The following is a 13026-nucleotide window of genomic DNA, read 5'->3' on the forward strand; positions in this document are numbered from 1 at the left end:
AATGGGGGATGGTGAGCAAAAGCTAAAAGAACTGTGTTGACTAAAATGTCTGTAAGACTAAAACACAAGATAAGACTGCTTTGATGCCCATATGGCATGCTATAACACAAAAGGGAGGTGTTATTTCTGTTTCTGCTCAACACAAACTGGCTTGGCTCATTACAGCCTCCAAGAACACAGTGCCACTGTTTTACGTAGAGGGTTTCAGCACATCACTGCCAAATCCCATCAGCATTGGGATTTGGGGGGAAATGGCCAAGAGGAGAGAGTTCAGCTGTGTCCAACAATCAAGGACCTGCATTGAGTTTTGCAGGCAGTGGGGGCCTCAGAATCTCAAGAAAGAAGGTAAGGGCTTCTTCATTACCATACTGAGATATGTTTTGGTGATTCTCAGTAATAAAAGGGGGAGAGTTAAAGTGTAGAATCCCCTTGGGAGGAGGCGAGGGTAAGTAGCCATTTCTACAGAGTAGCTAGTTCATTATTTTAACATGATCTGTCTGTACACTAAATATGTCTGTAAATTCTTTGACACATCTTTCATTGAGAGTTGGGTTCTATAGTCTCCATGAATTTGGGCTGGACTTTGTGACTTCCCTGTATCCAATAACATGCAGCAGAAGTGATGCTGTGTGACTCTGGAAGCTTGCTTACAGGAACCCTAGTTTATGGAGCCCTCGGCCACCTTGTTAGAACTCTGACCTCCCTGAGGCAGCTATGCCAAGAAGCAGCTCCGGCCACGTGAAGAGAAGATGTTAGGTCTCAGCTTCAATCAACAGACAAATGAGCAAATCAGCCTCCAGATGATTCTAGGCTCCCATGACTGAGACACCTCCAGGCATTCAATCTTCTCAGCTGAGGTCACACACATCAGGAGCAGGAATAAGCCACGTCTTCTATGCCTTGTCTGAATTCTGACTGAGAGAGTAACTTTATGTTTTATAAAGGACAAACCTATCATGTTTGATCCTCACAATGATACAGATGGATAGGCTGGCATTATTTTGCACTACCCTCATTTTGCAGATTGAAACAACAATGAACAGGGTTTTGTGCTTACCAGCCTGGAGATTACATAGCCACGATGTGGCATGGTGACACTAAAATCCTGATCTTTGGACTCCAACGTTTATGCTTTCTCTGTATTTTCCCATGTGGATCCTGTGGGTCTTTAGAATGGCCTAGGGAAATCAATAAGATATATCACAAATTTGAAGATGAAGTCAGAAAATGTTGAATACATGAAAGCTAACAAGAATCATTATTAAATTGATGAGATCAGCCATCCTGTGGAGGAAAAAATCATGTAAGATATGATCTACAGATTGTGGCTGATGAAGAAGACCATACTTGCGTATACTGAAGAATCCTTGCATCCCTGGGATAAATCCTTTTAAATAGATAATAAGAACCTGCTGTATAACACAAGGAACTCTACTCAATACTCTGTAATGGCCTATATGAGAAAAGAATCTTAAAAAAAAGAAGAGTGGATATATGTATAACTGATTCACTTTTCTGTACACCTGAGGCTAACACAACATTGTAAATCAATTATACTCCAATAAAAAAAAAAAGGCTATACTTTAAAATGCAACCAATGGAATAAAAATCTTAGGAGTTTTAAATGTTATGAAGAAGTGTTATAATAATATAATATTTCTAGGGACTGATTTTTTGAAAATGAAATAGGACTGTTAGAGAATAAAAAAACTCTGCTAATTGTGTCTCTGATGGTATCAAGGGTAAAAGGTGCCATGACTGGCTGCTGGTTCTGTTTGTCTGCTTAGATTTTCCTATAGTAAAAAAGGGCGCTTCAGCCTAGTACAGCTTGATGACATTATCCCTTAGGATCATCTTCATTTACACTACTTTTGTCGAGCCACCTTTTGATTTAAATTTAGCACCTCAAGGAGACTTCTCTACTTGGAAGGGAAAGTACAAAGAAGCTAACAGCTTATTCGATAGGTGGTGGTTTGTATTTTTCAATGTAGGGGAACATGAATATTCTGATTAAACAAGCAGTCTCACACACAACTCCTTACCTTGGGGTGAGGATCAGCTCCTGGGTTCATGTTGACTCTATCCACACACATACATTCTGCTTCAGAAGTCAGTAGGACGGCCTTCTCTCTCTTGAATCATGGTGAGTACAAGAAGGTCAGTGATGGGTTTCCTCTCATGGGTAGGACACTTTTAAAGCTTCTCGTGACTTGATGTTTAGGTTACTTTGTGATTAACTGCATACCATTGGGAGCTCACAGTAACTTCCACTGTTTTTTTTCTCACTCCCATTTCTCCCTTCCTTAAAAATTTGTCCCCTGCATAGTCCCCTTTCCTTTCACATACATGTGTTTTTAATAATAAGCTGGGTTTCTTTAATTCCATTCTGTAATGGGGCCTCTCAAAGGTAATCTACCTCTCCTCTGTTGTTTTCATGTGTATTGTGCATAAAGAATTCCTTGGAATATTCTGTTTATGAGCAGCGCAAACTTATTTAAAATATTTTGAATGATTTTCTTAAAAATGATTCAAGTTTGGATGCTTCAAATGTCTAGAATGCTCCGTGGCTTGCGCAGGCCCTAGCACATGGAAAGTGATCCACTGACATTTGTTAAATGAATGAATCTGGAAAACGAAAAACAGACTAAACATCTTATTCCTAAACGATGAAGAAAAAGGGCTTTTAGACTTCCATTTAGACCCACTTAGGCCAAATCCTTTAATGAAAAGGATCCGAGCATCATTCTCGTAACTTGGCTTTTCCTAAATATATTTCTGCCAAATACTGCTTGACTGTTGCAACCTTGGGGTTTCAAGTCTTATTTTTATGACACGGAGACGTTCGTTGCAATGGAAATAACACAAGTAGTAATGGGCTTCCCGTCATTCTCCCTCTAGGTTTCCAACTTCTTCTCGAACACCATCCTCCTCTTCTAGTAAAGCCTACATTACAGAACAGGCTCAGGACGGAGGAGAGAGAATTAACCGGAGCCCATGGAAACGACCGAGCGGAGGAAACGGGCGAGCCGGAGGATGGGCAGGAGGGGAAGACACCCTCCCCTGACGACGGCGCGAGGGCGCTCCGAGGATCACGTCACGCACCTCGGGTGACGTCACGACCGTGACACGCGGGTGACGCCGTTGCCGCGGCGACTTCCAGTCGTCTCCGCCCCCTGCCCCCGCCCCCCGCCTAGCGTCCTTCCCCCAATCCCCTCAGACTCAGCCGCGCCGGGGGCTGCAGGCCGGTTCCCGAGGTGGCCCAGGCGCCCTCCCGCCGCCGCCGGCGCCGCCCCGGCCGTCCCTCCCCGCCGCCCCCCGCCCTCCGCCTCCGCCTCCCCCCGCCCTCCGCCTCCCTTCCCCCTCCCCGCCCAGCAGCGGTCGCTCGGGCCCGGCTCTCGGTTATAAGATGGCGGCGCTGAGCGGCGGCGGCGGCGGCGGCACGGAGCAGGGCCAGGCTCTGTTCAACGGGGACATGGAGCCCGAGGCCGGCGCCGCGGCCTCTTCGGCTGCGGACCCGGCCATTCCCGAGGAGGTGAGTGCCGGCGCCCCCTGCACCCCTCCCGTCTCGGGGCTCGCTCGGCTGGCTGGTGTTTATTCTGGGGAGAGAGGTGGCGGTGGGGGCTCCGGTGCCCTCAGCCGCCTTCTGCTCTGGGCTCTGCGGGCTGGGAGACGGGCATTCCCCTCCGGTCCCTCTCCGTCATGCAGCTCCTCGCTACGTAAACACACACAATGGCCCAGGGGGGTTTCCCTGGCCCGCACTTGGGGCTTGAGGGATTCGGGCAGCGGTGGTGGAGCAGGAGGCTATCAATAGGGGGCGAGACCTAGGGTTGGTCCGAGAAGGTCACGGCTGGCTGAAGGTAGCCAGCCTCGCATCTCCTGGATGTTTTCTTTATTTGGGGTGGGGGGCGGGGGAGGCGGGCCGCGGCATCCGGGTGGAAGATGTAGGTTAGTAGCCGGGGCCGGCACCCCAGCCCGAGTTAATGTTGTGTGTAATTATCACACGGTCACGGTGATGATGGGGCGCATCATTCCCTCTCTACTCTCCCCCTTTTCCGGCCGCTGCCCTCCCTTCCACTTCTCTACTTGTTAGGGGGGATTTCTCTTCACCTGTTTTAACCAGCGGATGGCCTTTACTTTTTCAGCCCTAAATGTCACTGTTTCCGTTCTTTCCTCCATCCCCGTCTCAGGCCCCCGGTTCCGACTGGTAACCCCCATCCCAGTCCCATCTGCCGCCCCGCTCCTTTGCGAGTGGTCGGACCTGCCAGCCTTCTAACCTCAGCGTTACTTACGACCATTTTTGCACCTCTCTTATCTTAGTCCTGTTGAGGCCCTCTGCTTGATTCCACCGCTCCCTAACACTGTTTTCGTCACAAATCCTTCTGGACGCTTTGGAACTACTTACTTTCTGGATCCTGACGCTGTCAAGATTCCGTCAGGTTTCACTTGCACTACTGGCACTTTTTAGTCAGCCTTCCGTTGTGCATCTACACCTCTTTGTTTATTCCTACCCATTTTTTTCTTGATAGGTGTGATTTATTTCTTTCTGTTGTCCTCCTTTTTTGCCCCAATTTTTTTCTTTGACTTTTTCCTCCTTAGTCCTCGCTGCTCTCAGCCATTATTTAGCCTCTTATCACCTTGTCAAATTACTTTGTTTACATTTTGGTTTTTATTACGTAAAATTTATTACATTTAGTGTTTGGTATTTTATTACATAAAATAATACACTTTATTGTCCTTTACAAATAATGAGATAATGTATGGTATAATAACTGTGCTTTACAATTATTGATTAGATAACGTGACTTAGTTGACTTTGCTCAAAGTTTCCTTCCTACTACAGTACTTACATTTTGTTTCCCAGTTCTCATAACGTCTCATTCTTTATTCTGTAAGTGCAATTCTCTTTTTCCTGCTTCATCATCTTTACTTTGGAAATTCATTCAGTTTGCTTGCTCTATTCAGTATGTTTGTTCGCAATAATATTTGTTTTTCATTCTCTTAAACCACTTTCATCTATGCCCAAGATGTGTTCTGTACCATCATTTGATCTCATCTAAATTTCTCATGTATGTATATATATACGTATATATCTTTTATGTATATATACATTATACTTTTCTGTTTGCATTTCTGCTCAGATCAGTTTCCTCTAATATCTGTTCATTTCTTCCAACTTCTTAGATTTTAAGGATAGAGCTCTTCCCTTCTTACATTTCCTGGTTTATTCCGTTTTCCTGGTCCTCAGTTGCCATTCATTCTGCCTTGTTTCCTGGCTTTTGGTACTTAACTTGCTGAAGCTTCCTCTTGTCTTCCCCACACCTCCACAGTCCTTCTTATTTATAAACAGCTTTGTTCCGTTGACATGGAAATTTATTTTTAGGATACATTGTTTTTAATGGATAAGTACTAGGGGGTCACATCTGCTTTCTATTTTTTCCGTGAATCGGATATGCCTCTTTGTCTTACTCCGCACAGGTGCCTCTAGGCTTGCTTTACTCTGTAGTGCTTGTGTGGTTTTGTTGAATTGTATCTAGAAGAATGGGTAAATTAATAGGCATGGGTTATGAAATTGTAATTCTCTGATTGTAACATTGTTTTCATTGAGAACTTTGTTTCAGAGCTATTAGAAGAGTTTGCAATGATAATAGAGAAGACTTATTAAGTACAGTGTCGGCTATCTTATTTGAAAGGGCCAGATTGAGCTCTGCTTTCTGAAGATTCAGATTCAGTAGGTGAGGGATAGGGCCTTGCGTTTCTGTATTGAGCACACTTCCTGGGCGGTTCTCATGTATCAATTATTTGAGAACCTCTAGGCTAGATGAATTTAAACCTCAAGTTTAAATTGGCGATAATTGGAAAACACATTAGTATCTCTTGAAACCATAAGGATACTCAACTAATTTTAGTTAGAAGTGTTTCTCACTGCCTCCTCCAGCCAGGTTTTAATGGTTAATGATGAATAGTAGTTTTTCCTCTCTGTTTTCTTATAGGAACTTATAATAAATGTATTTGACTGGGGGAGGGGGAAGTAAAGGGTTAAAATGAATCTCGTTTGAATATAGATAGCAGTGTTATGGATGGTAGAATAAATTCCTCCAAGAAATAATTTTAAATTTGAAGTTGGTATTTGTTAATTCAGTGGAAACTGAAATGTACTGTGGTCTTTTAATTGAACTGTCTTCCTTATGTGCACTTAAAGAAATATAATTGTCAAGTGCATGGAAAGAAATGAAAAAAAAGGTATCTAAAGAATTACCTTACTTGACAGTGAAATACAGGTTTTAAAAATGTTTCTCAGAGGAAAAGCACATTTATTATTGAAAAATTAGAAAAATTAGTACAAGAAGTTTTAGAAAATTATCTGTAATCTTGCCACTAAGATTATAATTACTATAAACATTTTAGTATATATCTGTATACTTCTTTTTATGCTAGTATAGTGTATGTGGTTTTGTCATTTTTTAAACTTAGCAATATAGTTAAAACATTTTACATATCAAATATACTGTGATTTTAACAATTTTTTATATTAGGTTATTTCTAATTTTTTTAATTCTTGGTATCAAATATCTTGACCATAGGATGTAGATTTAGTTTTTAAAATTATGTTGGGAAGTAAACAGATTTCATGTCCTATATTTGTATTACTTTGTAGACACTCAAAATAGAATATTCTGGTAAATGACAGGAGCTTATTAAATATTTATCAAGTAAATGTGCTTATACTTTTGGCATTAAACATTTACTTCTGACCATTTATATTTCCCTGATGTTACTTTCTTTCTATGGCCATATGGTATACTATGGGACAATGTAACCATATGGTATAAAAATACTTCTATTTTAAAAAAAGTGTTGTGCCAGGGTGTGATATTTGTTAATTGTTCTCCTTGTACTGTATTTTTGTAGAAGGGAGCCTGTTACAATTGCATTATAATTAAAATTTTATTTTTTTCAAGATCTCTTATCACCAATCTTAGTTAAGCTGTATGATGATAATAATGCATTGACTAAGTAGTATTCTGGGATGGAATATCCTTTATAATGAGGTCCACTGTATTAAAACACATCTTTATGAATTATGCCAAACCAGGCTGGATTACATCATACTTCTGCAGAGCTGTAGGCCTACTAAACTTTGTGTTTCTGTAGTTCTGGCTATTGCTTTTAATATTTGTTAAGGTACATTCACAGGTGGACCAAACATGCCTATTACGTAAAACTATATAATAACTGTGTGAATTTGGTATTTCTAGTGTTCCCTTTCTGTAGTCTTTCTTATCATTTAATGAACTCCCTACTTTAGGCATCCACTCACCTCTTCTTTCATTTAGAAAATTTTTCTGATATCAGTCACTTATATATGCTGACTATTAAAGGAATTGATTGTCCGTAAACAGTTAAGAAAGGAAAGTTGGAAGTGGGTACTTGAATCCTTGAATGTAGTAAAACCTGAAAGCAAACTTGATTTAATTGTATTTAGATAATAGGCCAGAAAAATTATATTAAGATAACAAGCTAGAGAAGTCTGATTTTTCTTGATTCCCTGTCGCTGGCTTTCCTGTTTAGGAAGCTGATCAGGTCGTAACAACTGGACACCTACGTTCTATGAGTGGTAGTGAAGAAAGGGAGGGAGCAGGCTACCTTCCTTTGTTAGCATTTTCTAAGACCTGATGCTTACCTTGTTGAAGAATGAGGCAGCTATTTAGTGTTCTTCCTTTTTCAACAACCATAAAAGCTGTTTTTCTCCTTTAGACATGCATGCAAAAGTGCATTTTTTTCCTTTGACATCTTGATATTAATTTAGTTGAGTATTAGTGAACATTTTGTGTCATAATCCTCTCCTTTTATAAAATTCAGTATGTTCCTGTGCTTCCTACATTTCTGCCTCAAGTTGTCATTGAAATAAGCCTTTATAGTCAGTGGCTCTTACTGGATTTTGTCTTCCTCAGAAGTTGAATTGTTTTAAGTCCTTTACTCATTCTCTTTTTCTAGTTCATCTACATTCATTATTCTGTAAAGTCAGGATCAGCAATAGTTATACAACTTCTGAATTCAAAATAGATGAGCCTGTTTAGGAGCTTTTCTGTTTTGTAAGCAGTGCTTTCATAGTCATAATGTTGTAGATACTTAATATAAGAACCAAAAATCTAGCCTCATTTGTTCCATTCCTTCCTTAAATATTTGGTGGAGACATTGACATGTTCTGGGAGGTAGTTTTCATTTTTCAATTTTCTTTTGTCTACCAACCTAATTTACGATCATTCATAATTAGCACGATAGTCAGAAGAAACTCTTTAATACAGCCTCCACCCTAACATTAAGCAATTATTTTTTTCTCCCCTCTACCCTCTGAGATTATTTTGGTATTCATGTTTTCTCTTGGGCTTAAAAAACTATTATTTTTGTTCCTTCCCATATCAGGACTGTGCTTATAGAGGGAAAGTGATGCTAAATAACATTACATTTCTTTCTGGGTCCTGGGAATACTCTTGATAAAGAATATAAAAATTGCTCTGAACCCAGTTTGTATCTTCTAGAAGCTCTGTAACATCAAATGAAACATCATTTTCATTCTTATAATGTAGCTGCAGTTATTGAGAGCACATTGGGGACAAATGTACCATAGGGTGGTGGTTTTCCAATTACTGTAGAGCTCTAGCACTGTTTTTAAAAAACACATTAGCACTGTTAGAAATACAGATTTTGAGTTGCCCTAATACCTATATACATGAAGCAGTTTTTGTCTGTTTTGTACATATTTTTATCCTCATCTGGCACATATGTACTCAGATATTTAGTGAAAGAGTTAATGTGCACAAAACAGGGAATATAGCTAATATTTTATAGTAACTTTATTATTTTTTTCTTTTTCTTTTTTTTTTAATTTATTTATTATTTTTGGGGGGGTACACCAAGTTCAATCATCTGTTTTTATACACATATCCCCATATTCCCTCCCTCCCTCAACTCCGCCCCCACCCTCCCTCGAGTCCCCCCACCCTCCCTGTCCCAGTCCTCTAAGGCATCTTCCATCTTCGAGTTGGACTCCCTTTGTTATACAACAAAGGGCTATCTATTTAACAGTTGGTACTATATATATGTCTGTGCTATAGTAACTTTAAATGGAGTGTAATGCATCACTATGTTGTACACCTGAAACTAAAGTAATATTGTAAATCAACCAAACCTCAGTTAAAAAATTTTTTTTCAAATAATTAGTGAAGGAAACCCTATTAGATATGGGGCACTCTGATTTTCTGTACCATTCAGTTCTCTTGTTTTAATGCTACTCATAAAATCAATTTATTAGATTGACAACCACCTGGTTGCAACAGACAGTTTGAAAAATACTGTTTTGAGGATATCTAGGACCTTCTTCAGAGGTTACCTCAAGTTCCATTTAGTCCCACTACACCTTAACTATTGAAGTTCTTCATTTATCTGCATTACATGTGGGTTCCTTGAAAAAAAGGAGGGGAGGGAGGGCTTAATGGCTGTATAAATTTTAGAGCTACTGTGTATGGAAGAGAGATTTGTGTTGATGTGAATCTTCCTAAGTGTAATCATCTGCATAGAAAATTTCAACAACTTCTGTTTAAGGCAGCAGTCAGCAGACTTATGTAAACGGTCAAATGGTAAATATTTTTAGGCATTGTGGATCTAACTGCTCTGTCTTTGTCATAAGGACTGAACAGATTCAACGATGGTATTGTAGCATAAAAGCAGCTAATAGACAATATGTAAATGAATGAGTGTGACTGTGTTCCAATAAAGTTTATGGACACTGAAATTTGAATGTCATGAAATATCCCTTTTTTTTTTTTCCATTTAAAAATGTAAAAACCATTCTTAGCTCGTGAGCTGTACAAAAAACAGGTGGTGGGCCAGATTTAGTTCATGGGCCAAAGTTTTCAGACTCCTGGTCTAGGGGAGACTAAGTATATCATACTTGAGGTTCTGAAATTAAGGTGTGGGTTAGAGTTCTATAGAAAATTTATAATTGGTTTTTAAAAATCAGGTTTATTGGAATATAATTTACACATACTATAATGTACCATTTTAAACACAGTTTGATGAGTTTTGACTAATGTAACTACTGCCACAATCAAGACATAGAACATTTCCATCAAAAGTTCCCCAGTTCCTCTTTGCATTCCTTTTCCTCCCCACCCCGCCTCTAGTCCCTGGCAAACACTGGTCTGATCTCTAGCTTTGCCTTTTCCGGAAAGTCATGTACAATGAAATCATACAGTATGTGGTCTTAATGTATTTGGCTTCTTTCATTTAGTTTGATATTTTTGAGATTCACCCATGTTGTTGCATATATCAGTAATTAGTTTCTGTTTATTGCTTAGTAGTATTGTATGGATGTAGCACGATTTATTTCTACATTTACCAGTTGATGGGTAATAGGATTCTTTCTAGTTTTCAGCAGCTATTAAGGTTGCTATAAACGTCTGTGTTCAGATTTTTGTGTGGACAGTGGCTTTTATTTCTCTTGAGTAAGGACCTAAAGCTTGGAATAATGGGTCATATTGTGAGTATATATTGATATTTAACTTTATTAGAAACTGCCAAACTTTTTTAAAGCAATAGTACCATTTTGCATTGCCATCCACAATGAATGAGAGTTCCATACTCTATCCTTGGCAACACTTGGATTGTCAGTCTTGTTAGTTTTAGCCATTCTAGTGTGTATGCAGTAGTAGTTCATCATGGTTTTAATTTGTATTTTCCTAATGACTAATGATGTTGGACATCTGTTTATATGCTTATTTACTACCCGTATATTTTCTTCAGTGAAGTATCCATTCACATCTTATTCTGTATTTACCTTCTTATTATGGTGTTGTAAGAGTGCTGTGTACAAATTCTGGATACAAGTTCTTTGTGTCATAATGTGTTTTGCACATGCCTCCCGCTCTGTGGCTTGTCTTCTCATTTTCCTAAGTGTCCTTTGAAGAGTAGAAGTTTTATTTTTGATGAAATTCAATTTAGTCAATTTTTTCTTTTATGTTTTATGCTTTTTGTGTCCTGTCCAGTTTATCTTTGTCTAACTTAAGGTCATAAAATTTTCTCCCATGTTTTCTTCTAGAAGTTTTACAATTTTAGCTTTTAGATTTAGGTCTGTAATCCATGTGGAATTATTTTTTGTATGTATTGTGAGGTAAGGGTTAAGATTTGTTCATTCTTTTTCATATGGACTGCCAGTTTTTTCACTTTTTTTGAAGAGACTAACCTTTTTCTGTTGTAGTTACTTTGGCACCTTTATTGAAATTGATTGGTTATGTTTGTGAGTTTTATACTCTGTCTTATTGACCTATATGTCTCTTCTTTGGCTGGTACAACACTATCTTGATTGCTTTATAGTTCAGTCTCAAAATTAGGTAGATCAGTTCATAGTGTTTTTAGAACTTTAAAATTTGATTTTTTAAATTTTTTTGTGCTATTGTATTTTTGAAACAACAGGATTCATAATTTTCTTCCAGTTCTCAAAGGTGTCTTCTACCCCAAAAAAAGCTTAAGACTCACTATCGTATATAGTTAACACACCCTTATCTTGAATTATTTGGTGGAGAGATTATGAAAAGTGGCAGGTAAAGAAAACATATTTCATCCAAAATTAATTTCTTTATAAGAAATGAAGATGATATCCTAACAGGTGGCACTAAAAAGTTAATAATGTTTTTTTAAATCATATTTCAAAAATATTAACTGTAATCAAGATATGTTTGAGTGAAAGTGAATATGTTAAGATGTATAGTCACCAAAAAAGTCATGGAAAATGCCAGTCAGATGGTGGGGGATACTAGTTTGTAATACTAGCTATGTCATTCTCTATCTTCATTGTAATTTTTTCCATTTGAAACTTATGTTCTGTGATATTGCAGAATTAGCACCTTTATTACTCTTAGAGGCATCATTAAACTGTTCTTACTAAGGATAAGCATATGATGGTTTTTGGTCATGTTTCTGCCTTTTTCATTGGGACCCATAGGACCCTTTACCTTGTTTTAAATTACAATGGTGGTAGCTTTTCACTGCTTAGCCTGGAGGGCTTCGCTACAATATAAAATGATATTTCTAGTCATGATTTTCACTTAAGAATTATGAACACGTTTCCTGATTTTTTTTTTTGCTTTTGACATTTCCTTATGAAGGAAGGAAGACTTAAGTCTTAATGAGCATGTCTTGAATACCTGACCAGTACAGGATCATGTGACAATTGGGAAGGTAGATACCATTCAGACTTTCATTCATGTTCTAAGTAGTATTATTCTAATTATATTTGGCTACCTTGCACATTTTGAAATGGCACTTACAGGGAGAGAAAACCATAACATTTTTGGAGACTGTTTTCAACAGTTGTTCCAAAATTAGTGTGTTTAAAAAAAAGTATGCATCTCCTTATTGTAAAAGATGCCTTGTGTTTAAATTGAGAAATACTCTACTCTTGCTTTATATTTTTTCTTTCACTAAATATATATAACCTTTAAATTAATAACATCAGAAAAAATTGAGTTTTTATTTCCAGAACAGCTTAAATTAAATAAAATTTTAGGATGCTTTGAATTAGTCACTTACTTACCTTTGAATATTTTGGAACAGTTTAAAATACTGCTTGGGTTGCTCCTCCATTGGCCTAGAATTTTTAAACTGTATTTGCTACTACATTACAGCACTTATTTTGCAAAGTAAATTTCTGTTTGAGCTTATAGATACACTTTAGTAAAGGGGATGCTAGATCCAGAAGTAACATTGTAAATAGTTAGCACCTCTGTTTTTTTTGGTTTGTTTTGTTTTGTCACCTTGAATCTGATCCCGTTTAGTCTGCTTTAAAGTTTATACTCTCTACTTAGAAATCTCTCTGTAGCATAGAGGAAAAAACTCAAACAGTTACTAACTTGAGAGTTTTATTTTTAAAGAGTTCTTATTAGTAAATTTCTGGTAATGTTGTATGAAGGTCATGTAATTCCCATTTATTATTAAAAAAAATCCTTTTCTATGAATCCCAAACAATTA

At 38.1% G+C, this 13026-nt stretch overlaps 1 protein-coding gene across 4 annotated transcripts in view; it reads left to right on the top strand.

Moving 5' to 3' along the window:
• The first annotated feature begins 3218 nt into the window (after positions 1-3218).
• BRAF (B-Raf proto-oncogene, serine/threonine kinase) overlaps positions 3219-13026 on the top strand; it is a 158451-nt gene continuing 148643 nt past the window's right edge. For all 4 annotated transcript variants that reach the window (XM_057730848.1, XM_057730849.1, XM_057730851.1 and 1 more), the window contains exon 1: positions 3219-3532. In XM_057730848.1, the coding sequence (XP_057586831.1) occupies positions 3407-3532 (126 nt within the window). In that variant the 5' untranslated portion in view covers positions 3219-3406. The remainder of the gene's footprint in view (positions 3533-13026) is intronic.

This window comes from Hippopotamus amphibius, chromosome 4 (genome assembly GCF_030028045.1).
Source record: "Hippopotamus amphibius kiboko isolate mHipAmp2 chromosome 4, mHipAmp2.hap2, whole genome shotgun sequence".
Lineage (NCBI taxonomy): Eukaryota > Metazoa > Chordata > Mammalia > Artiodactyla > Hippopotamidae > Hippopotamus > Hippopotamus amphibius.